This window comes from Lingula anatina, chromosome 7, assembly GCF_051362555.1.
Source record: "Lingula anatina isolate TDL-2025a chromosome 7, LinAna3.0, whole genome shotgun sequence".
NCBI lineage: Eukaryota > Metazoa > Brachiopoda > Lingulata > Lingulida > Lingulidae > Lingula > Lingula anatina.
This window is the reverse complement of record NC_141773.1, coordinates 6,024,712-6,047,327: the sequence shown is the minus strand read 5'-3', so window position 1 is coordinate 6,047,327 and position 22,616 is coordinate 6,024,712. Positions and strand designations below refer to the sequence as shown.

Below are 22,616 nucleotides of genomic sequence, written 5' to 3'. Positions count from 1 at the left end.
TGATCCATGAAAAACCCCATTGCCGGGACTCGTGAATACAACTTTTTATTCTTCGTCATCCGCGAAACTAAGCCGTTATTCTAAGAGATTCGTGATGTACAACTCGTATTCCCCGCATTTTCAGTGAAATATGAATTACGTTTTATTTATTGTAATTTGTGAATCGTTACCTTCATTTCCAGTGAACTGTGAGCACTACCCCCCTCAATGGAACCCTAAAGTACCGAACACGTCAACATGACGTCCTTACACCGATTCATCCTCTCTTTATAGATAATCAAATTGCCAAGGCACCAGAATAACGAAAATAAATCGAACAGAACACAGGGTGCGAGAAACCACACCGTCCTACACGGTGGTTTTACGAAATGTCCCCAACACCGTGGGAAAGTAGATATCTTAGAAGATTGCAATCGTCCCCTCGAGGGCCTAGGAGTACCTGTGGGGGCAGGCACGCCCCTTCAACCACATCAGAAGAGCATGGGACGTATAAGGCCCGTTATTCCTTCACCTGACGGACTGTTGGGTGAAATTGCAGGCTTCGGTGATCTAGGGGAAAGTCTGCGATATGAGAGCGACTTGGCTTATTGGTGCCGCCATAATATTATGTAAGTACGGAATGATTTGATTGAAAGTTAGTTTTAATGAAATTGATTGACGAAAATGATACGTTGGTAAAAAATCGTACAAATGATAACATGTGGTTATAATAGGTGCTCTGATAGTATCAAATAAGCATGAACGATTATTATTTCTTTTAAGATTTAAAATTTCAATGATTATTGGTTAATAAAAAATGTGCAAATTTTAGCATGGTTTGGTTTGTAGGTTCCATATTATCTACGTATTTGTTAAATCTAAAATATTGAGGAAATAACATAATCGTTTTACATGGCATACTTATATAGGCATATATACACACACTAGAAAGTATTAAGAGAATATAGAAGTAGTGAAAGAAAGAAAGAAGATATAATGTTGGTCTATAGAATAAACTCATTCACAGAATGTTTACATGCTGACGATCAGTCTCTGCATATTTCAGATAACAAAGAATATACATTTTATCGTTATTTTCAGCTCATTCTTCTTGTACATACATGTACATTTGTTGATTTAAATATTTCATTTGACCACCGTTTTATTTGTGCATGTGCATAGTATTTGGACACAGTAATGCTTTTATGTGTTTTGGGTGGAAGTCAGTTCATATACAACAATTATATACTTGAATATTGTAAACTTCCAACTTACTCTAATATTCCACCTTATCAAAATTTATCATTTAACAAATGTGTGTTTCTGACAATTGACATTCCAAAGGCTTTGAATCAACATTTATAAGTATGACTAAGTAAATATTAAGTGAATTTCGTTTTCATATTCCAGGTGCTTTGGAAGCACGCGCAGAGCTAAGTAAGTTTGACAAATAGATCGCCAAAGTTGAAAATCTCCAACTTCTCAAAAATGTGTAAAGCATTTATGAAATGATTCAATATTTGTGTTTTTTTCCTTAGAGTTAAAACTTACTGTGCTATTTAAATCTCTGATTGTAGGCCTACTGCTGGTAAAATTAATTACATATCCAAATTATTTGTTTGTTTGTTTTTTTCAGGATGTGACACCGGTGTCTTGCACCTTGACCAGTGTTATATATTTGTCAACATGTCTAAAACATGGTCAGAAGCACAGCAGGACTGTGTGGATAAAAACGGCCACCTTGTCACAGTGGGGTTTCAAGATGAACAAGATTTTCTGGAGAACTTTGTGTCACTCACCGGTAGGCTTTCCTATTGCTTTAAGCAGAATTATTTCTAATCTTAAATTTTATTAAATTTATTCATTTTTTTGCGAAATATTTATAGAATATTGGCGTAACAATCGACCTGAGCCTAAATGAATCAGCACGTCTTTGTTTTGCTTTTTATACCGTTTGATTAATTTATCTACTTAGTTATTGATTTGATTAATTGGGAGAAAGGAAACCTCCAAATCTGGGGTAGGGCATGCAGCCCCCCGCCACCCCCTCTATGGGCTCGCCTTCGACTTTTCGGTTATTTCATTATTAAGGTGCAGTCGTACGTATCTAAATAGCTTCAGTTTCAGTGGCATGTGGGTTATTGCTTCATTGTATTGGTGTTATATCTAGGTTAAATTTAAAAGACTATTAATAGACTAATAAGACTATATAAAGACGGAATACTTTCGAAGCATGTTTTCGTGTTAATCATTTTACACATTTAATGAAAAACAAGTGAGCTAAAAAAAATAGTGAAAATTTCATTTGATCTTACACATTCGATAATAAAGCGCGATACTTTTTTTTAAATACAAGATATACTTGTCGATATATCTGTATTTCAGTCTCTGGCAAGACCGACTCTAACGGTGCCGTCATTAATGCGGTCTTCATTGGCGCCTCTGACGGTTGGAAGGAGGGAGACTTTCGATGGGTGGATACAGCCGAGTTGACTCCTACAGCCGGGGACTTTTGGTTACCAGGACAACCTGATGACGTAGACCACACGCAGAACGGACTGTGTCTGGACACCTCTTCCGGCAGCGCGGGAAAATGGAGGGATTGTGATATCAATATGAGGAGACCTTATATCTGTGAAATGCCAGGTTTGTGCCATTTTCATCAAAGTTAGAACAAAAATGTTCTTTTGATAATGAAGCTTGGAATTTTATTTATGATTAAAAGTGCGGGTCGGTTATTTTCATGAGTTGCCCAGAAGCGCAGTCCGTTTGGGCCTGGGCCATTTCCAGCTTTGACATATTGTCTTTGCTTTCATTTGCTAAATCTTTTAAGGCATGGTTTGGCATGTATGTAGAAAAACACAATTTTAACCGAAATTTTTATTTTATTTTATTTTATTTTATTTTATTTTATTTTATTTTATTTTATTTATTTGTTTATTGATTGTTTTCACTTGATAGGAACTTTTTTTGCGCTTTTGAAAATATGCATACAGAAAAGCCAATTGTTTCTAACGGATAATCTTATCGTATCTCCCTCCCAGCGACAGGCAGGTGCGACCAGCCTCCACTGATAATCCCACCCAACACCACCGACGTCTTGTGTATAGACATCATCAACCCGTCTCGCACGGGGCGTGCACTGGGGGCGTCACAGTGTGGCTTGACGGTTGACATGGCGTATACCAATAACGTACGTGATTTCATCTGCCCCGGAACGTTTACAATTGAAAGGAACTGGACTGTGACTGACAGCAATGGCGATAAAAGTGCAGGTGGGGCAACTGCATATTTATTTTTTGTGTTAGCCCTGGTTTTGGTAATGGGTAGGGTCTTTTCTTACTATACAGGTAGATACATGTACTAGTAACCGTAAATTTATCTGTGAAATTCACGATTTTGATTTTCTTAATCCGATTCTTTTGTAATACATTTATATAAGTTTATTTTTGTTCGTTCTTTTCCATTCGTTTATTTTGAACTCTTTCCTATAGTAATTTACACCCTGGTGTTTTTCTTTTGTGGATAAATCCTCCCGGTATCCCGTGATAACTTAGGTATATGATAGACAATACGTGTTGACATTGAAACATAAGAAGTATAAATATTTTGATGCATCTAGAAAGATCTACATAATAGTTGTTAAATTATGTAGATCTTTCTAGATGCATCAAAATATTTATACTTCTTATTACCAAGATCTATACGGTGAATCAACATGAATCCTCAAAGTGACATTGAAACATGACACATTTTGTGCATAACTTGAAATAAAAGAAAACCCGAAAGAAAAGCTAGTCTAATGAGATAACAAATGCATGAAAGCAGCATGGCGTGTACATGTAGGACATAAGTCGATATAGGGAAGAATCATCATTTTTAAATTCCCACGGAAAACACGTCGTTTCATCCTTTTTCAAAAATACCAAACAGATTATCTCATTGGCGATAATGTGGGTGAATGCCCCAGGTATTTTCAGTTTTTTCCTCTTTTTTTATTTTTAACTGAGTATTGTCAATATCATAACCGCAATACTTTCCTCCAGCATCGCCGAAGTGTGTAGAGTACACTTGAATACATAAGGTTATCACGGGTGCAACAACAGGTGCGCTTTACACAAAAGAAGTGTTATGGACACGCCCACTGTGACAAAGCTGGTATGCTTTGAAAAGGCCATCTAAAAACAAATAGTCTCTACCGCCATATCCAAATTGTTTGACTAACAATATCTTAATTGTTTGACTAACAGGCATCAGAGAATCGACCCGTGGGTTTAATGCCCGTTGGCGTTATCAATACATTGAATATTAACAAAGTGAAAAAAATTAAAATCAAATTCTTGTGAATTGATGCACATTTTTATTTGGGTAACAACGGTCACATTTACTCCCACTTGTATTTTTCAGCACATTTGATTTATTTAAAGATGCATTTTAAAGTAAACGAACTGTTTATGTATAGAAAGTTAAAAATACAAGTTGCAGATCAGCAGTTATAATTTCCCCTTCTATTTAAGAATATCTGTATTTCTGTTTAGTTAGTAAAAGTACCACTGCTAGGTGGTTAGTAATGTACCGGGTACAGTCAAACAATTTTAAATATTCTGTTTATACACGAGGTATACATATGTTTGTGTAACTATATACACAACACATTATTTATATCCAATCCTTTCCTTTAGCGGTTCAGAACATCAAGGTCAACAACATAGCGCCAGAAATTATCGTCCCTGATGACGTAACAGTTTCTTGCTATGAAATGGACAAACTAACGCCACATCTGATTGGCTGGGCGAATGGCACGGCCCGGTGTCCAGGGAACAGCCTCAGTATCGTTTATAAAGACTATAAGAATCTCTCCTGTCCAAATAGAGGTATGTTCAGTTTCCATTGATCGATATATACACTCTCTTTAGACTACAATATTGAATCTGAATTTCCGTCATGCTCATTGTTAGCGTATCATTCTCTGAAATATTAAAACACAAATGATCTTCAAGTTAGCAGCAAGTGGTAGAACAGCGCCAGATAACATTAAGAGGCCATTGCACTCTTATGAGGCAAAATCGAAAACAGTAAATAAATGGACATAAACATTGTATGAAGCTGAATATGTAATAAAATTTGGTACATGGTTCTGTCTCATGGATCAATTGTGTAAAACCTATTTATTGCTATGATTTAGTACCTTCTTGAAAAAGGCGATTTGCTACTTACAGAGTGAACTGTTTTCATATGATTGTACATGTACAACCGTCAATGGTGCAGCCCTATGTACAGTATTTTATTGTATTCTAGGCACAGTGGAGCGGCGCTGGACTGCCGTGGACGAGTGTGGAGAGGTAGCGGCCAGATCCCAGGTCATTGTGGTCTACTCGGAAACAGTTGTGGAGGTGATGGATAACGCCACCTATGAGTGCGGTTACACGTGCGAATTCCTGGGCCTGAATACCCCAAATATTTCCACCTGCCCGGGTAAGATCTCAAAGTGGTGTAAATATCCTAATGGCTTGACTTATGGTCGAATAGGCCTACCAAAGACATTTTTCCTCTCCGACGAAGTCGGGTATCGTCTGAAGGAAACCTCTTCTTGTTTGTAGAATATATGCCATTTTCATATTGACTTTTTGATAGTTGTAATAATGGGACATAAAAGAAAAAAATTCTACATTTACCTCTATTAGAAAGATGCAACGTATTAACCCGACTCAAGATAACCTGCCTGAATAAGACATAACCCTAGATATTTTTTGGTGAAAAACATAAATATTATTTATATAAATCGTTTTAAGAAGACTAATCGCGCAATTTTACCTATGATCCTTGGCATTTTGACCCCTCATCAAAGGACTGGACGCTAGGATGTGATCGACTTTGTCGCCATCTTTACACAAGAGATGACGAAAAAAGTCGATTAAGCCATGTTGTTACTCTTCGTTTCAATTGTTTCTATTTAATTTCCAGGAAATGAGGTGGTATTAAAAGAGACCACCCCTTACCATGATATTTACCCAGAAAGGCGATGTACAGGACAGACCTTCGTGCGCACGTGGCACGTGACGGATGCGTGCGGGGAGGAAACAACCCTTGAGCAAAAGGTCACAGGTTGGTGTCCAGGATGTAGGCCCTATGCTTCACAAAGTGGTTCAAGTCTGAAGTCGGTCTTATCAAAGACTCTTGAGAATTTAGCCATTTGGTGATTCACAAAGAATCTTTAATACCATTAACCTCGACTATTTTTCGACTATCTAAGCGTCTGCGGTGTAATTGTGGTTGTGTATACTGCGATAGTTCTTAGTATCTAAAGCCAGTTAGAGATGCTGACTGCGTCTTTTCTGGATCAATTGTTCGTCAAACGCTCTAATATTAACATTTTTAAGTAGACTTTTAATAGTCAGCTATCCAATTTTTATCAATTTTAGCAAAGGAAGCGGAAGTTGTATCATAGTTGTAACCTTCTGTGCATTGCACAGAAAATTTTGTGATATGCACCTGATGGAATGTGCTTTTTCCTGAAATCTTTTATAAACAGTCTAAGAATTACTTGGTATCAAGCAATGCAAAAGAGCCATGGTAGTTCTTCCCCACAGGCTCCAGTAACAAACGACTTTGTCCTGCCCAATACCGTATAGCGTTTTATTAGCAACTTTGGGAGGCCAGTCGTATGCAGTATACAAACTCCTTCAAACATCAACTCTGTATCATTATTTATTACTTTCAGCAAGACCTAGATGTGCCGTTCTAGAAGATGTCGGTAATGTTGGTCCTCATCCCAACTCTAGCTGTATGTACTGGGAATGCGTGCGGAAAATGCCCGCACCTATACGCACGGGGAACACGATCGATATGTACTCAAACGGCTGGCCAACGGCATCAGGCTCGGGCAATAACAGACATCCTGACGCCATGGGGTCATTTTATCACCAGGCATCGCCCCGTCCGCGCATGCGTGCCGTGTGTCCTGACTCCTACACGGCAGGAGAGGTGGAATTTGCCCCCCGCCATTGCCCCTACTTGAAAAAATACAACCCTACAACAGGCAGATGTGACGTGGATGGAACGTGTCCCGGTGACACGTACCGATATGGTACTGTACCCGCAGACAGAGTAGATGCTGGGCAAGGCACGGAGCGTGGGACAGGAACACGTGGATCTCATCCCGGAACACCAGGTGACTCGATTGGGCAGTGGAACGGAGACCAAACTGGTCATGATTACACCCCAGGCCAGCCTGGTTCTAATGGTCAAGGAGATAGGCCGATGGCTGGATTCTCTGGCTCTGGAGGGGATATGACTATGGCGGATGGCTCTAGGGGAAGGTCTAATGCCGATACATATGTGAACATGGGATCGTCTTTTGACACTGGAGATATGGGGGCTCCTTCAGTTACATACTCTGGCAGAATGTGGTGGAACAATTTCGGTGGGCGTGGGCGACGGGGCGGGGAACCAGGCATGGCAGGATGGGAGGTGCCTTTAATGGCACGTGGAGAAGGGAGAAGCTTTGGTCCCGTCGAAGTCTGGGTGCGAGATCCCTGGGCGAGCGGTGGGTTTCATCAGTGGAGAGGGGTGCGGAGATACAGACGTGACGCTCCGAGTCCGCCGGATAACAGTGCAGGTGGCAGCCATAATACGAAATGGGGCAGGCAGAAACTGGGCGGTCGTACCGAAGAAAAGACGGTCCCAATGGGGAGAGACAGGAAATTGAAAGACCGAAGCCAAAACAGAGAGAGAAATAATACCTTGGATGTTGCCACGAGAGCAAGTAATCTCAATGATTTTCACCTACACGCCGTGGGATTGCTACGTGGTCGCATGAAAGGCAACTAGAACATTTCTGTAGCTTACATGAGCATGGCAAAAAGTCACTCGGAGAACACTGATCATCGAAAAGTCGCTGGTCCATGAAAGCAACGAAGAATGATTATACATTCTCATGTAATCAGGACCACCTAATTTTAAATTATAGGAGGCGTAGATACGTTTATTACAAAGACGGGAGGAGAGACATGGTATGTAATGTGAAATGTGCATGTTTCAGGAAGAGAGGTAAAAATTTGATTAACTAAAATGCGCATTTACTCCAGTTTTATTGTATGTAATCATTATAAAACCTATACAACCTTGCAAATAGACAGGGTAGCAATTTGTTAGTGCATACAAAACGCGACCATTCCTTCACACGGTTACAGAAATCCAAAGACATTTTTGTAGTGCATGTAATTCCCGAACGTGTGCCCAACATTTGCGGCTTTAATATAGGCAGATATTACTCCATTATATTAAAAAAAATGCTTATTGCACGTCATATCACGTGAAGTCAGGCAGTATTGCAGCACTACTCGTAGGTGGATTTTGTTATAGTTCAGATACGCACTAAATGCAGTACCACGCCTTATTCAAGAAGTCATATTTAAGTAATACATGTAGCTTGTAACATTTTTTACATGGCACTGCCTAATAATAATAATTTTTAAAAAGTGCATCCATGCTATCTTTTATATAAGATATAATTGGTGAATATATATATATATATATATATATATATATATATATATATATATATATTTATATATCCTCTGCAAGATTTGATATGCATTTATCAAAAACCCGGTTTTCTTCTATAGAAAGTTTTATAGAAGAGCAATATTGCAATATTTTGACGATACGACTAGATACTAATGATGTAAAGAAATCACGTTTTTCTCTGTATTCGCTTTCCGATTTCATGTCCGGTATATATATATATTCCTGTTCAAAGTATCTCACTTTTCCGTGAATGTCAAATAACCACGGTTTTTATCATGGTATAAAACCACCATCGCCACAAGAGAACATGCGTTCTTTAAAGTGATGAATGGCTGCAGATGTTTTTCCTTGTAATTCCTGCACTTTTTACGCTTGGCACTTGTTTTTAGGACGCTGGGAACAGCCGATGGTAATCCACCCCCAAAACCCTGTTCTTCACGAAATGCTGTTTACGCAGTACGAGTACCACTGCATCAGCATTTGCACAGAACTCAGAACTCAGAATATTTACAACACTTTTTCTCCGATGAAATATTCTTATTCTGCTCCATTTTAGTACGTGCACAGGCCCTGGCATTGTAACTCTGTTTCAAAGTTATTTCCGTTCCCTTTACACCCGCCGTACGTAAATTGCTTACAGGCGCCATCTATCGAGTCGAAATACCACCTGGGGATGTTCGCTCTGCAGGGGCCGGGATCTGATCGAAAACAACATACCTTCTCTGAAAAATGAATAATATCATTGTTACATTTAAATGGTCAAGTCAGAACTGATTTTTCGTTTTATATCTCTTAACTGTTTATTTATTTATTTATTTATTTATTTATTCATTTATTTTGAGTGACTGTTTCATTTGACGAAAGCCTGTGCATTGCTTTATTTATCCCTATGCTAATTATCCTAATCACTTTATCCCTTCGTTGTGGAAGCTGAATCAATGGGTTAATTTTTTAGAAATCACAATTTGTCATCTTTTTTCACCAGCGCAAGTGGCAATTCATTCAACTATAATATTCTATCGTTTCGGGCAAGTTTTCGTCTCAATTGTGATAGTAGAAAATTCCAAATCGCAACAAACGCAATCGGAAAAGTCCAACAATCGTTACCTCGGACGCAGGCTCTTTCGCACATATCCCTAGACGGGAAATTGTTGTTGTTCCCTCCGCAGCCCGAATACAGCAGACGTCTGCAGCGTCCTATCTCCGAGTCGTAATACCAGCGGCTGTGCCTTCCGTTACAGAAGACATCCCCTTTATCTCTCGGCTCTCGACAAATATTGGTTGTCGCCTTCATGGCTGGAATGACAGGGTTCAAGTAATGAATTATCATTGCCCCACCTCTTAAAGTATTTATTTTCCCCATCTCTTTATGTATCCAAAAATGTGTGTTGTTCTGTGATATCGCAACTTGGTTGACAGCCCCAGTGATATTCACTTTGTACTTCGTCACTGATGGGGGGCGGGGCGGGGCGGGGCGGGGTATTCCATGCTAAGTGACAGTTGAGATGTCTATCAGGGAGAACTATAGTTCTCTAAGTTACAGTATGTATCTCTTTATGTGAGTCTTTCTTTGATCCGGAAAACTGTTGAGAGGCAGAACGAGAGAAAAAAAAAACATTAAAACCCTATAGGCAACTAATTAAGTTATGGGTAGGATACAAGTATCTTGGGTAACGCGTTGTTTCGTGAGTTTGTTTGTGGGTACGTTATAGCCTGTTTTCGTATGCAGTATCTTAAGTGGCCGTGAATGGGAGAACATTTAATTCATTTTGGTTACATTTAACTGGAACTTGATCCAAGACAATATTTAAAGCAGATGGGTGGTAATTTACAATGTAATGTGTTCTACCACGGACGCTCAGCCCTTCCTTTTCAAGTGCTCGGCTATTTGCCACGTGGGGCAATATGAAACGTGGCTTGCAGAAAATAAGGAAGTTGTTGGAAAGCTATATGAACTTGAAAATTAAGCACTTAGGAAAGCGAAGTCGAGTTTCTGAGCCGTTTTGGCTGAGCTCCAGCTGTACTAAATATCCCCCTTTCAACAGAGATCTGAGATTGAACTATTTCAGCAGTTATCAGAAAGATTCTGGTTCTGCCAAGGCGTGATATTTTCAGTGGGAGCCATCCCAACGCCCCCCCCCCCCCTCAACCAGTCTGTACTGCCAGCCACCTGTCAGGGATATTCAAAAAGAGAGCTGTGTACATGAGGCTTGTCAAATACATAGATCAATAAAATATGATAAGCGAGATAAAACAGCGTCAAAAGAATGGTGGATCGTATAACAAACATCTCAGTGACCCCCCTCTCTCTCTCTCTCTCTCACTAAGGGGGAGCCGTATAAATTATAGCGCTTGTCAAATGCAACACATTAGACGAGGAAATTTTCAATGATATTGAGAGATGAAAAAACTATTTTGCCTGGTTTAACTAGCTATACTGAATGTTTGGGAGGGAGAAAGGGGGCAGCTCAATAAAAATGATAGCTGTGCCCCACCCACCCGCGGTTGATGTCTTTCTCTCATTCTCTCTCTCTCTCTCTCTCTCTCTCTCTCTCTCTCTCTCATACTGTCACACTGCATTACTCATAATAAAGGGAGTATTGGTGCATACTTACGCTGGCAATCCGCGACCAGCTCGCCTCCGTTACACTGTGATTCAATAGCCACACACATGTGCCCCTCTGGACAGACTGTCACCTGGAGCAGAGAAAGCTTTTTATAATGCAGTCTGATAGTGATTAAGATGGTGGATCCAGGCGGCCTCGGAGGGCCATTCACCCCCCCCCCCATCCCCACCCATCACCACCAATTTTTTAAAGGAATGACAGGATGCAGATGCGAAGCCGACCGTGCCCCCCCCCCCCCCCCCCCCCCCCCCCCATGGCGTGGGGTTTGGGCCCGTGAAGGAACCCAAAAAAACTTTGGTATTTTAGAGGGCGTACAGTGCCATTTGGTACGGTTTAGAACTATGATTCAGCTAATCAAAATTCTAATTTCAAGAGGGGACCATTGGTGTTATTTTTTCAGAAATCGAAAGGGGGGGCCAGGGCCGAAATCCGCCACTGGGTAACAGAGATGTTAGCCCCTAGTACATGTACTAGAACTGCCTTAAATTTTTTTTTTCTGAACGAGGGGGCCTGTGCTATCTTAATCAATAGTTTAAGCCCACGACTTCCTGTACATACCTGACATGGGTCGAGATGAACGTGCTGGACAGGCTCTGGTGCTACGGGGACTTGTGAGTTCGTGACAGCATTCTGTGACACCGTTTGACCAGAAGAATGGTCATTTATACGGCGATGTTGGTGAAAGCGCCGGGAAACTTTGACATATGACCTATGGGAGTACGTCGAAGCTGCGGCTACCAAAGTTATCTGGAAACAAAGAAAGAAAACTTTCAGCAATAAATTATATATATACTCGTCTTCATCTTACAGATCTAGTGAGAGCTATCGTTTTTGTATTTCATCTTTATTTACTGTAAAAAGGCGTGGAAGACCCAAGTTGTATTCGGCAGTTACCGAACGGGATAACAGAACCATCGTTCCATTAAAGATATATACTTTCAGTTTAAGACGCAGTACCCTATTGCTCCCTGAACGATTTATTATCCTGCAAGTTTCATAGAAATTTATAGGAACGCTTTGCGATATGTAACCCCTCAACACACTAGCACCTAGACAAAAAAAAAAAAAAAAAAAATCAACGCTGCTGATCTAGAAAACAAAATCTCTTTCGTTGCTGAAAGTTACAAACATAATGCTAGATAATGTCACCTTTGACTGAAAAGAGAACATTTGATTCGACAGCGTGTCTGCTATAATCAGACACGGTCGTTTTTACCAGAGAATACGACCAGTGTCACTAAATATAGCAAGCTCCTCTTTAACATGCTTTCATGTTTTATTTGGTACTATAATAGTCTCTCGGCGTCTTGTAATTCACTGCTTCGAAAGATTTCAGTAGCTGAAGAAAAGCGAACCTGTCTTAACGCGTCAGGAAACAAAGAAGCATAGGCCTATGCAGAAGTGCTTTTTTAAACGATAAAACTGATACAACAGGACTTTCTCCGAATGTATCAATTTCATTCCGTGAATAAGTGACTCACATGAAAAATACATCGAGAGGGTGATGTGATGTTAACTCACCAAATATTTGAAATATTTTAATGAATCAAATCTGACCATCCCGCATGTGTTCAACCAGGAATTGTCTGACCGCAAACATGGTAACCACCGCAATATCACCATAGGGAGCAGTGCTTGCCGCCTACTTATACAGACTCCCCTCCCTCTCTCTCTCTCTCTCTCTCTCTCTCTCTCTCTCACACACACACACTCACACACAAATATTCATATAATGATTTCCTATGAAATGCTAATTAACTATGTTTTTATACTATACGAAACGGCCTAGAACAAATTTTGTCTAGCACAGGTATATTGTTAAAATTGATCACTTTGATTTAGTACAGTGAAACTATGAAATCACACATCACACGACAAGACGCTATAATATAAACTTTCCTACAAAGCAGGAAATAATGGGTGCCTGTAATTGTACCCTTTTCAATACCTTTATTTGTGGCTTAAAATCAACCGATTTCAGAAGGAAAAAGCTCTGTTCTTTTCAGTTCCAATTCTTTAACAAGGTCAATTAAGGTTATGCTTAGTTGCAGCTTTTGTTTATGAAATATAAAGCCCGGGAATTAATGGTGCCAGTTGTTTGGTCGTATAAGGTACATGAGAAACAAAGCAAACAAATGAGCATACAGAGTTTTTAATGTCTCGTTTATTTTCCAAACCGCTTTTTGCTTTTGTGGTAAATAATGAGTCATTTAGCAGCCTGGAGCTGTTGAGCGATTGGAGGGTTCTGTCATCAAAAAAGTCAAATAAGAAAATTGGATCAGTTAACACGCGTCGATACTCTCTCCACTTCTTCGTCCCATGAGTGCTTTACGTTCAATTTGCAGCCACTGGGTTGGAGGTTCACGCTCACAGCGTAAGTCAGAGATTTAGAAACAAAAAACATCTGCGGCGCAGCAGTTTATCAACGCGTTTCCTTTTTCTATTCTGACGCTGCAGACGTATTCATACATCACCGAGGCATACAGATTCATGTCCCAGCGATTTGCTGCGTGCCCTACATTGTGGGTAATGGAAACATAGCACACGCGCTTCCAATTCAAATCCATCTGTCTTTAAAACGTTATTGCGCTATCAGGCCCCACCAAAGCATCAAAACAAAGACCTGGGGGAAATCGTGGGAAAATCTTTGATGAAGGCCACGCACGTACGTGCCTGATGCATCCAAAGGTGAAGTTGATGTTTACATTGTGAACATGAATTACGTTTCGGAAATACCTGACGGGGAAAAGCGTAATAAAATGATTAAAACGCCATTAGCAGATTGAAAGTAACGCCGTGTATCAATTGCAGGCTTAAGTAGTTTGTCAGCACCTACCACAACAGCCCTCTTTTTCCCTTGTTAGTTGTTCAAATCCGCTTAAATAAACTAAAAAGGCACTTCATGCGGAATTTAAAACAGGCCTGTGTGTGCGCGTGCAGCCCGTGTGTGTGTGCGTGCAGCCCGTGTGTGTGTGTGTGTGTGTGTGTGTGTGTGTGTGTGAGAGAGAGAGAGAGAGAGAGAGAGAGAGCTATACATAAGGGTACTCACTGCTTCCAGTATCACACACAGCCTGACGAATACCGCAATATTGGGACCCATGGCATTGGGTATCTGGACCAACAATCTGCCTGAAACACGCTGACCCTGTACCGGACTAATACACCGCGTGTGGCTCCGCTGTCAACGTCTGTTATAATCACCTCCCAATTTATTATCCCAGAATGTGGCGAAGCTGTAGTGTATGTCTTGCTCTGATAAATACTATAGATAATCTCAACCTGAATGATGCGCCATTGTGCGTTTCAAGCCGTTAGTAATGTGTACTAGGCACAAAGTAATCTTGAGCCGTGCCTTTCTAGACTAACTCTCGGGACTTGGCAACTCCGTTTAAGTACTTGACAGCTACGTAGAATGATGACTCTTACGGAACAAGCATGAAAGTAGTTCGTTTTAAATCATTTATTCAGCCTACGTCAAATTTAGAGCCGCTGCGTTGGTATGCCGCGCCACTCGCAAGAAATTATAGACGAATCACGGCGTTCTGTGATATGGGTCGCACGCGACTTATTCGCCTTATTTCCGGCGTGACAGGGGCAGTAGACTTTGGAATGAAAACCCGGGGTCCTTTATAATTAGTGCAGATTAGAATTAGCCGGAAGTATCCGAGTTAGTATATGGGGCGAATATCACCTGTGCAATGTAGAATAGCAATTCCTTTTTACTGTGAATGGGAAACGGGTTCCCGTCACTCAGACACTTAGAACAGGATCTTAAATTTGTGCGTCAATTTCCTCGTTTGTTTTAAGTAACCACGTTCAGATCTTCATGTACTAGCACGCCCAAGTTGCCAATTTTGTACATGTACAAGTCCCGTATCTAAAGCAATTTTACGAATACCATCGGCTGAAAAGACCGTGTTCTAAATAGAGAGATGTATGGATCGCTTCCAGCGATATCACAAGTATTCAGGAAATAAGATTGTAGTCCGTACTTAAACTTGACCCAAATTGTGCTACTAGAGCGCATTCAGAACTGCTGACTAAGAAATCCTCGGATCAAATACCGCCGACCCACTTGAATGCTTGTTGCGTAATCCCCTCGGGGGATTCATTTAGTGTCTAATAGGAAATCAAGCAGTTACGTTTTTCGCCAAAGATAATCATTTTTTATTTGATGTTTTTAATATAATATTTCAACCATTTATAAAATCTTCAATTCACTCTAATCCATACTGCGGTGACAGAATACAGTACCATGTCTAACAGGAAACAAGTAGAAGTATTATGCAAAAAAAAAAAAAAAAAAAAAAAAAAAAAAAAAAAAAAAAAACTTCGCTACCAGGCACTGTGAACAAATTGACTTCAGGGTGAAGACAAAATGTGTCAGTGAAATAAACGTGCATCTCGTAATAACCCTTAAGTGCAGTTTAATTTTTTTGTATTAAGAGCTTGGAAATATTATCCAAGAGGCTTGTTATTTTTAAAACTTTTGTTATTAAAACTGCTTTCCTTACTGAATACGACAATTTCTCCATGCTAGCAAGATGTCAAAGAAGGGATTTCACAGCCAAATTTCGTTTTAGAAACTTCCAAATTTAAATCAAATTGCAGTTTTTAAAATTAAATTTAGACCAACTTGATACGTTGATACAGTGTGCGTTAAGAATCAGTATATAAATAAATCAAATAAAAATAAGAAAAATAAATCCTTTATTTTTCGATCAACCCTCTATATTGAGGTGCACTTGATAAGCATGGATAATTCCCATGACATACTCTCCATTAAAATAATATTGAAATTTTGCAGGAGTGAGAGATACATATTGGATGTTTGTCCAATATTTAATGTATACAATTTGCATTATATATTTATATAGTTGAAAATAAATATAAACAAAAATAAAAAAAGGGAATAAATGATTAAGCAAATAAAAGTATAAATAAAGAAATACATCCACCCTGGAAACTACTGCGGTTTAACCTATAGTGCCACGTTATATCTTGTCCAAAAACCGCGCAGAACATCGTATAAACATGTTTTCGTGTTCAAATTTTCTTATTTTCACCGCCTCAAGTAAAATTCAACAGCCATCTTTACTAGATTGTGCGAATCACCATTTCCATTATTTCCATTATTGACATTTCCCCTCGTCTTCCATTTGATATTTCCAAAGCAAGGGAATTTTTATTAATGTACCCCCCCCCCCCCCCCCACCTCAGAAGAAAACCCTGGGTTCAGCAGTGAATGTGACTACTAACTGTTTTCCTTGTACAATACGAAGAACACGCGGTAAGAAATGAGTTAGTGCAAGGGGAAAACATCTGGAAAGAAGTCAGGTTCATCCTTCTCACTCCCATAGAGGATATTCCTTACTTTTGGTAAATTTCTCCAGCGCAAAATCTTTTGAATGCCCGGGTGGGACTTATCGAATGCAGTGGTTATAAACTTTGTAGAAACCCTGTATTCCATACTGTTTTTTCTGCTGGCATTTCCTGGAATGTTCAAATACAAAGCCTGTCTCTTAAAGGTCCGAAGCAAGTTAATATTTTCCCCGTTGGCGGTTTTAACTTTGTTGTTCTTGTCTATCCATGTGCGTAAATAATCACGCGGTACACGGAAATCGCCAGAATCGGTGTAGGCCCCCTTCAACTTATTGTCCCCGTGATATCTCGAGTTGTTTACGTGCACTGCGTTGCAAAAGACACGATTTGAATTATAGAACATCGCAGACATGTGAATGACAAACCACTGGGCAAACCACCATGATATGTGATCTAAATCGGTAATGTATGGCAACATGAAGGAAATTGTGTGGCGATGGAACCCGTTGAAAATAGCATCGAAGTTGTATATCACCCCAACTGGGGCTGGAGCATCGTGAATATTAATACCAAAACTTGGAAACCCAACTGCCGGTTGGAAATCGAGTAAAAACAGTTCAAATCGATCAAATGGGTTGCTTGGTAAATCTTTGCGCCACCACCATTTCTCATCATTCTCATTACTTAGCAACAAATCATCATCCAAAAATACGTAGTACAAGAAGCCACCTTCCTTTCTCTTAGATGCACGGTCAATTGCTTCTAGGAGCAAACGGTTACGACCTTCGGTGTGTGTGCTCTTTGGAAAATAGATGTCGCCTGTTTTGTCTCTGTACGTCAGCCATATGATTTCTCTATTCGGTGTGGCGTTGAGACCGGGAATAGGGTGTCTTGATGCGCCTTGGACGAGATAGACAAACTGTGGCTGTTCTGTCCTTACTGGAGAATCATTTGGACCTGTGCTACTTGATACCAGAAATCTGCCAATCACCGTCTCTGGGAAACGAAAGCGTGCCGTATATGGCACCCACAGAACTATCACAGAGACAACAATAAACAAGAATACGAATTTGCAGATCTTCATCGCCCTCTATATTCTGGTCCTAAACAAATATAAAAAAAGATTGTAATAATTTATTAACCTTGATGTGCCTTTGACCACAAAGGACGTTATGCTAATCCTCTGCTCATTTGAGACAAAGTAGGGCCAACAATAGCATTAAGAAATTCACATTGTCATATATTATTACATTTATTATTAAATCATTTGAACGGGTCTTTAATTATAATCATAGACGGTAAGCTGGCACACACGGCACACGGGGGTTATGTAGTACTTGTCATATAGATGAGGTGTTTTTCTAATTCAAAATTTTCGTTTCAAACGTTATGTTAACCCGTGACAATGTATTACTGTACCTGTACAAAGCGATGTCAAAGACGCAATGCTTTAATTCACACCTGCCGTCACTATAGGTATATTGAGTTTTTGTAGCTCCGGCGGATGTATACGTTATTACTGCACGTGGAGTCCTAGAGAATGACCTAGCTATGTCTGAGATAATACACTGTCACCCAAGCGAAACATGCCATGACATCGCTCGAACAGTATTCAATCAACCGTCAACTCTGACCACGTGTGACTCAGCTGAGCCACACCTAGCTGGGACTGCTGCGGAACAAAGGTCCCAAGGTAAAACCTCTACTTTTCAGTGACATTTTTGATGAACAAGGAGCGTTGGACTGGAATAGAGTCAAATTAATATGACCACGGTGTAAGTGAACAACAAAAGACTCGGACGTGGTGTAACTCGCATAACCGCACGTCTCGCATGATTGCGTTATAACCCGTTCATGGACCGTGGTCTTAATAAGATAGACCCCTCGTCAGCGGGGGTTATAAATCCTTTATTTTTTATCATCCCTCTATATTGGGGCGCAGTTGATAAGTATTGATAATTCCAATGCCATACTCTCCACTCTCCATTGAAATAATTTTTCCTATTGGTTGAAATCATGCAGGAGTGAATGATACATAATGTATGTTTATCCATCATTTAATGTGTACAATTTGCATTATACTTTCATATAGGTGAAAATAAATATAAACAAAAATTACATATGAATATATTTAAATAAAATTAACATGGATTAAATGATTTTATAGATTAATTACAGGCCCGTAGCCAGCAAATTTAAAAGGGGGTTCTTTTTCTGAAAAAGTGGACCTTTTTCCATAAAAACTTCATGAACCTGGATCAAATATTACCCAGCAAAAGGGGCGGCTCTTTCGAACCCCCCCTCCCCCGGCTACGGGCCTGAATTAATAAATAAATGCACCCTGAAAATTACAGCGGTTTTCCCTAAAGCACCAAGGTATATCTTGTCCAAAAACCGTTGAGAGCATATTATAAACATGTTTTCGTGTTCAAAATTAATTTTCACCGCATTAGGTAAAATTCACCAGTCATCTTTACTAGACTGTGCGAATCACCATTTCCATCCCTGGTTATTATCATCATTTTTGAATGATTTTTGATATTTCTGAAACAAGAAATTTTTCCATTCTTTAACCCCCCACCCCGCCCCTTAGAGAAAAACCCTGGGTCTAGCATTGAATGTGACTACTAACTGTTTTCCTTGTACAATACGAAGAACACGAGGTAAGAAGGGGATTAGTGCAAGGGGAAAACATCTGGAAAGAAGTCAGGTTCATCCTTCTCACTCCCATACAGTATATTCCTTACTTTTGGTAAATTTCTCCAGCGCAAAATCTTTTGAATGCCCGGGCTGGACTTATCGAATGCAGTGGTTATAAACTTTGTAGAAACCCTGTATTCCATACTGTTTTTTCTGCTGGCATTTCCTGGAATGTTCAAATACAAAGCCTGTCTCTTAAAGGTCCGAAGCAAGTTAATATTTTCCCCGTTGGCGGTTTTAACTTTGTTGTTCTTGTCTATCCATGTTCGAAAATAATCACGCGGTATACGGAAATCGCCAGAATCAGTGTAGGCCCCCTTCAACTTATTGTCCCCGTGATATCTTGAGTTATTTGCATAAACTGCGTTGCAAAGGACACGATTTGAATTATAAAACATCGCAGATATGTGAATGACAAACCACTGAGCAAACCACCATGATATGTGATCTAAATCGCTTATGTAGGGCAACATGAAGGAAATTGTGTGGCGGTGGAACCCGTTGAAAATAGCATCGACCTGGTATTTCACCCCCACTGGGGTTGGAGAATCATGGATGTAAAATTCAAATCTCGTAAACCCAACTGCCGGTTGGAAATCGAGTAAAAAGAGTTCAAATCGATCAAAAGGGTTGCTTGGTAAATCTTCTCGCCACCAGCGCTTCGAATCATTCTCATTACTGAGCAACAAATCATCGTCCAGAAATAAGTAGTACAAGTAGCCACCGTCATTCCTCTTAGATGCACGTTCAATTGCTTCCCAAAGCAGCCGGTTACGACCTGTGGCGTGAGTGCTCTTCGGAAAGTAGATGTCGCCCGTTTTGTCTCTGTAGGTCAACCATATAATTTCTCTATTCGGCGTGTCGTTGAGATTGGGAATAGGGTGTCTTGATGCGCCTTGGACGAGGTAGACAAACTGCGGCTGTTGTGTCCTAACTCGAGCATCATTTTCACCTATGCTGCGTGATATCAGAGATCTGACAATCACAGTGCCTGGGAAACCAAAGCGTGTATTATATGGCATCCACAGGAGTGTTATAGAGACAGCAGCTAACAGGGATACACATTTGCAATTCTTCATCGCCCTCTAAGTTCTGATCCTAAACTAAAATAAAAAAAACAAAAATAATTTATTAAACTTGGTGTTCCTCTGACCACACAGACCAAACAGGATGTCATGCTAATCCAAAGCATAATTTGAGTATTGAGAACGTATTTCATTTGAGACAAAGTAGGGCCAACAAAAAGCAAGCACTTAATTCTTAAAAGAAAATCACATTGGTCATATACTATTATTATTATTATTATTATTAAGAAAAATTGACTATTAAAGGTCTTCAAGCCCATGAAGTTTAAAGTCATACCTTAAAAATGCTAATATGTGAAAAATTTCACAAAAAATGCAAGACGTCAAACAGCACAACTTTTGAAAAAAAAAAAGGCCCAATCATGCTGATTCGAACTCGACCTTAATTTATGAATATTCACCAGTTCTATAAATTTGAATACAGAGAGTAAAACGGTTTTCCACTTATCTTGTTTTTACTGAAAGTGCACAGTAGCAAAGTGACTATGGCGACGACAGACGAAAGTGACGACTATATGTACGACAGACATATATCTGGGTCTGAACATAAAAGGGAGTATCTTAAGGAATTAAAGAATATGTTTATGACGATTTCAGTCTTCGCGCTGTGTTCAGGCTTCATATTGTTACGAAAGGTTTTTGTTTTCGTAAGTCCTCCGTTCTCAAGGTTAAACGCTTATTTTCTTTCTGTAGTGACTCAGTGAGACATACAAATTTTTAAGTGCTAACTTGGATCTTAAGTCACGCCTATCGTGAATTTCTCAATCATCGCCTTAGCATTTGGAATCTTTTTAGAGCTAACTTGTTTTTTCTATAAATTTTACATATACAATACAATAATAATTTACAGTTTGGGAAACGATTTATTTTCATTGTTGTCTGATCCGTGGTGGGCGCTATAAGGGCCCGATATACAGATACTGGGCCGTTATTAGCTAGTGAGTAACGGGAGTGCAACAAACCGTGGAACTCACTCGTACATGACGTGCTTGTAAGTCGAATACTCAAAATTAGTATTATTACTGATACATCTCTGAAGATCTACTTTACAGATGTTATATATAATCCCAGCTTTCGGCCCGTAGGCATTCTTCGGGGATTCAATCCCGGTCCGTTATTAGCCAGTGAATCTTTTGTCGAGTCTTTTGTTATACGTGCTAGCCGTGGTTTAAGTAATAATACAGGCTGCAGGCCATTGTTTTTGTTCAACTAGTATAAGGTATCAAGGTAAAAATTGCCATAACTATTGAAAACTCACTACAAAGAGAACATGAGTTTACCTCACATGCATAGACGGTCATCTGGTATACGGCACACGGGGGTTATGTACACGGAGGTTTTTTTTTCTAATTCAAAATTTTCGTTTCAAACGTTATGTTAACCCGTGACAATGTATTACTGTACCTGTACAAAGCGATGTCAAAGACGCAATCCTTTTATTCACATTTGCCGTCACTATTGGTATATTGAGTTTTTGTAGCTCCGGTGGATGTATACGTTGTTACTGCACGTGGGGTCCTAGAGAATGACCTAGCTATGTCTGAGATAATACACTGTCACCCAAGCGAAACATGCCATGACATCGCTCGAGCAGTATTCAATCAACTGTCAACTCTGACCACATGTGACTCGGCTGAGCCACACCTAGCTGGGACTGCTGCGGAACAAATGTCCCAAGGTAAAACCTCTACTTTTCAGTGACATTTTTGATGAACAAGGACCGTTGGACTGGAATAGAGTCAAATTAATTAGACCACGGTGGAAGTAAAGAACAAAAGACTCGGACGTGGTGTAACTCGCGTAACCACACTTCTTGCATGAATGCGTTATAACCCGCTAATAGACCGTGGTCTAAATAAGATAGATCTCTCGTCAGCGGGGGTTATGTGACATCCACTCGTGCTATGCACTCGTTTATGCCACATAACCCTCGCTGACTCGGGGTCTAACTATTACTTATTTTAAAGTCCGAAAAAAAAATACTCTCTTTGTGCTTTGGTAGTTGAGTAGAAGTTGAGAGTGGTGAAGTTTATGGCCTAGGATCATTTGATAAGGTTTCTTTAAGTCCCTAGCACAAAGTTGTGGACGTTGTATAATAGAAGCCGAATGAGACAGAATCCAACAATTTTGCAACGCATGACTTTCGTGAGGATGCGGGACAGGCCAGACAACTCCCCTAACCAAGTTCGTTACGTTTTACGCCAAAGATCATCATTATTTTATTTGATGTTTTTGTTATATTTTAACCATTTATACATGGACATAATAAGAGATCTCTTATTATGTCCATGATTTATAAAATCCTCAATTCACTCTCATCCATGATAAGCTAGATGATATGGTGACAGAACACAGTACAATGTCTTACAGGAAA

The 22,616-nt window shown here is 39.8% G+C and overlaps 2 protein-coding genes across 4 annotated transcripts; one reads left to right on the top strand and one right to left on the bottom strand.

Moving 5' to 3' along the window:
• The first annotated feature begins 286 nt into the window (after nt 1-286).
• LOC106175535 (uncharacterized) lies at nt 287-8,462 on the top strand. The gene is made up of 9 exons (XM_013557598.2): nt 287-608; nt 1,390-1,416; nt 1,616-1,780; nt 2,365-2,625; nt 3,024-3,254; nt 4,662-4,853; nt 5,278-5,454; nt 5,944-6,084; nt 6,701-8,462. The coding sequence occupies exons 1-9, from the start codon at nt 569-571 to the stop codon at nt 7,807-7,809; spliced, it is 2,343 nt and encodes a 780-aa protein (XP_013413052.2). The 5' UTR covers nt 287-568; the 3' UTR covers nt 7,810-8,462.
• On the bottom strand, nt 8,053-21,925 carry LOC106175528 (amblin-like). Of its 3 annotated transcripts, none has more exons than XM_087017454.1 (7): nt 21,647-21,925; nt 17,877-20,260; nt 16,510-17,560; nt 11,694-11,882; nt 11,124-11,205; nt 9,616-9,804; nt 8,053-9,230 (listed from the first exon to the last, which is right to left on the bottom strand). In XM_087017454.1, exons 3-7 carry the CDS (start codon nt 17,539-17,541, stop codon nt 9,061-9,063), a joined length of 1,662 nt encoding a protein of 553 aa, XP_086873580.1. In that variant the 5' UTR covers nt 17,542-17,560; nt 17,877-20,260; nt 21,647-21,925; the 3' UTR covers nt 8,053-9,060. The 3 variants fall into 3 exon arrangements, with proteins under 3 accessions (XP_086873580.1, XP_086873581.1, XP_013413037.2); XM_087017455.1 differs by having other exon boundaries at nt 17,877-20,255; XM_013557583.3 differs by lacking the exons at nt 16,510-17,560; nt 17,877-20,260; nt 21,647-21,925 and adding an exon at nt 14,185-14,607.
• Nucleotides 21,926-22,616: the final 691 nt, after the last annotated feature.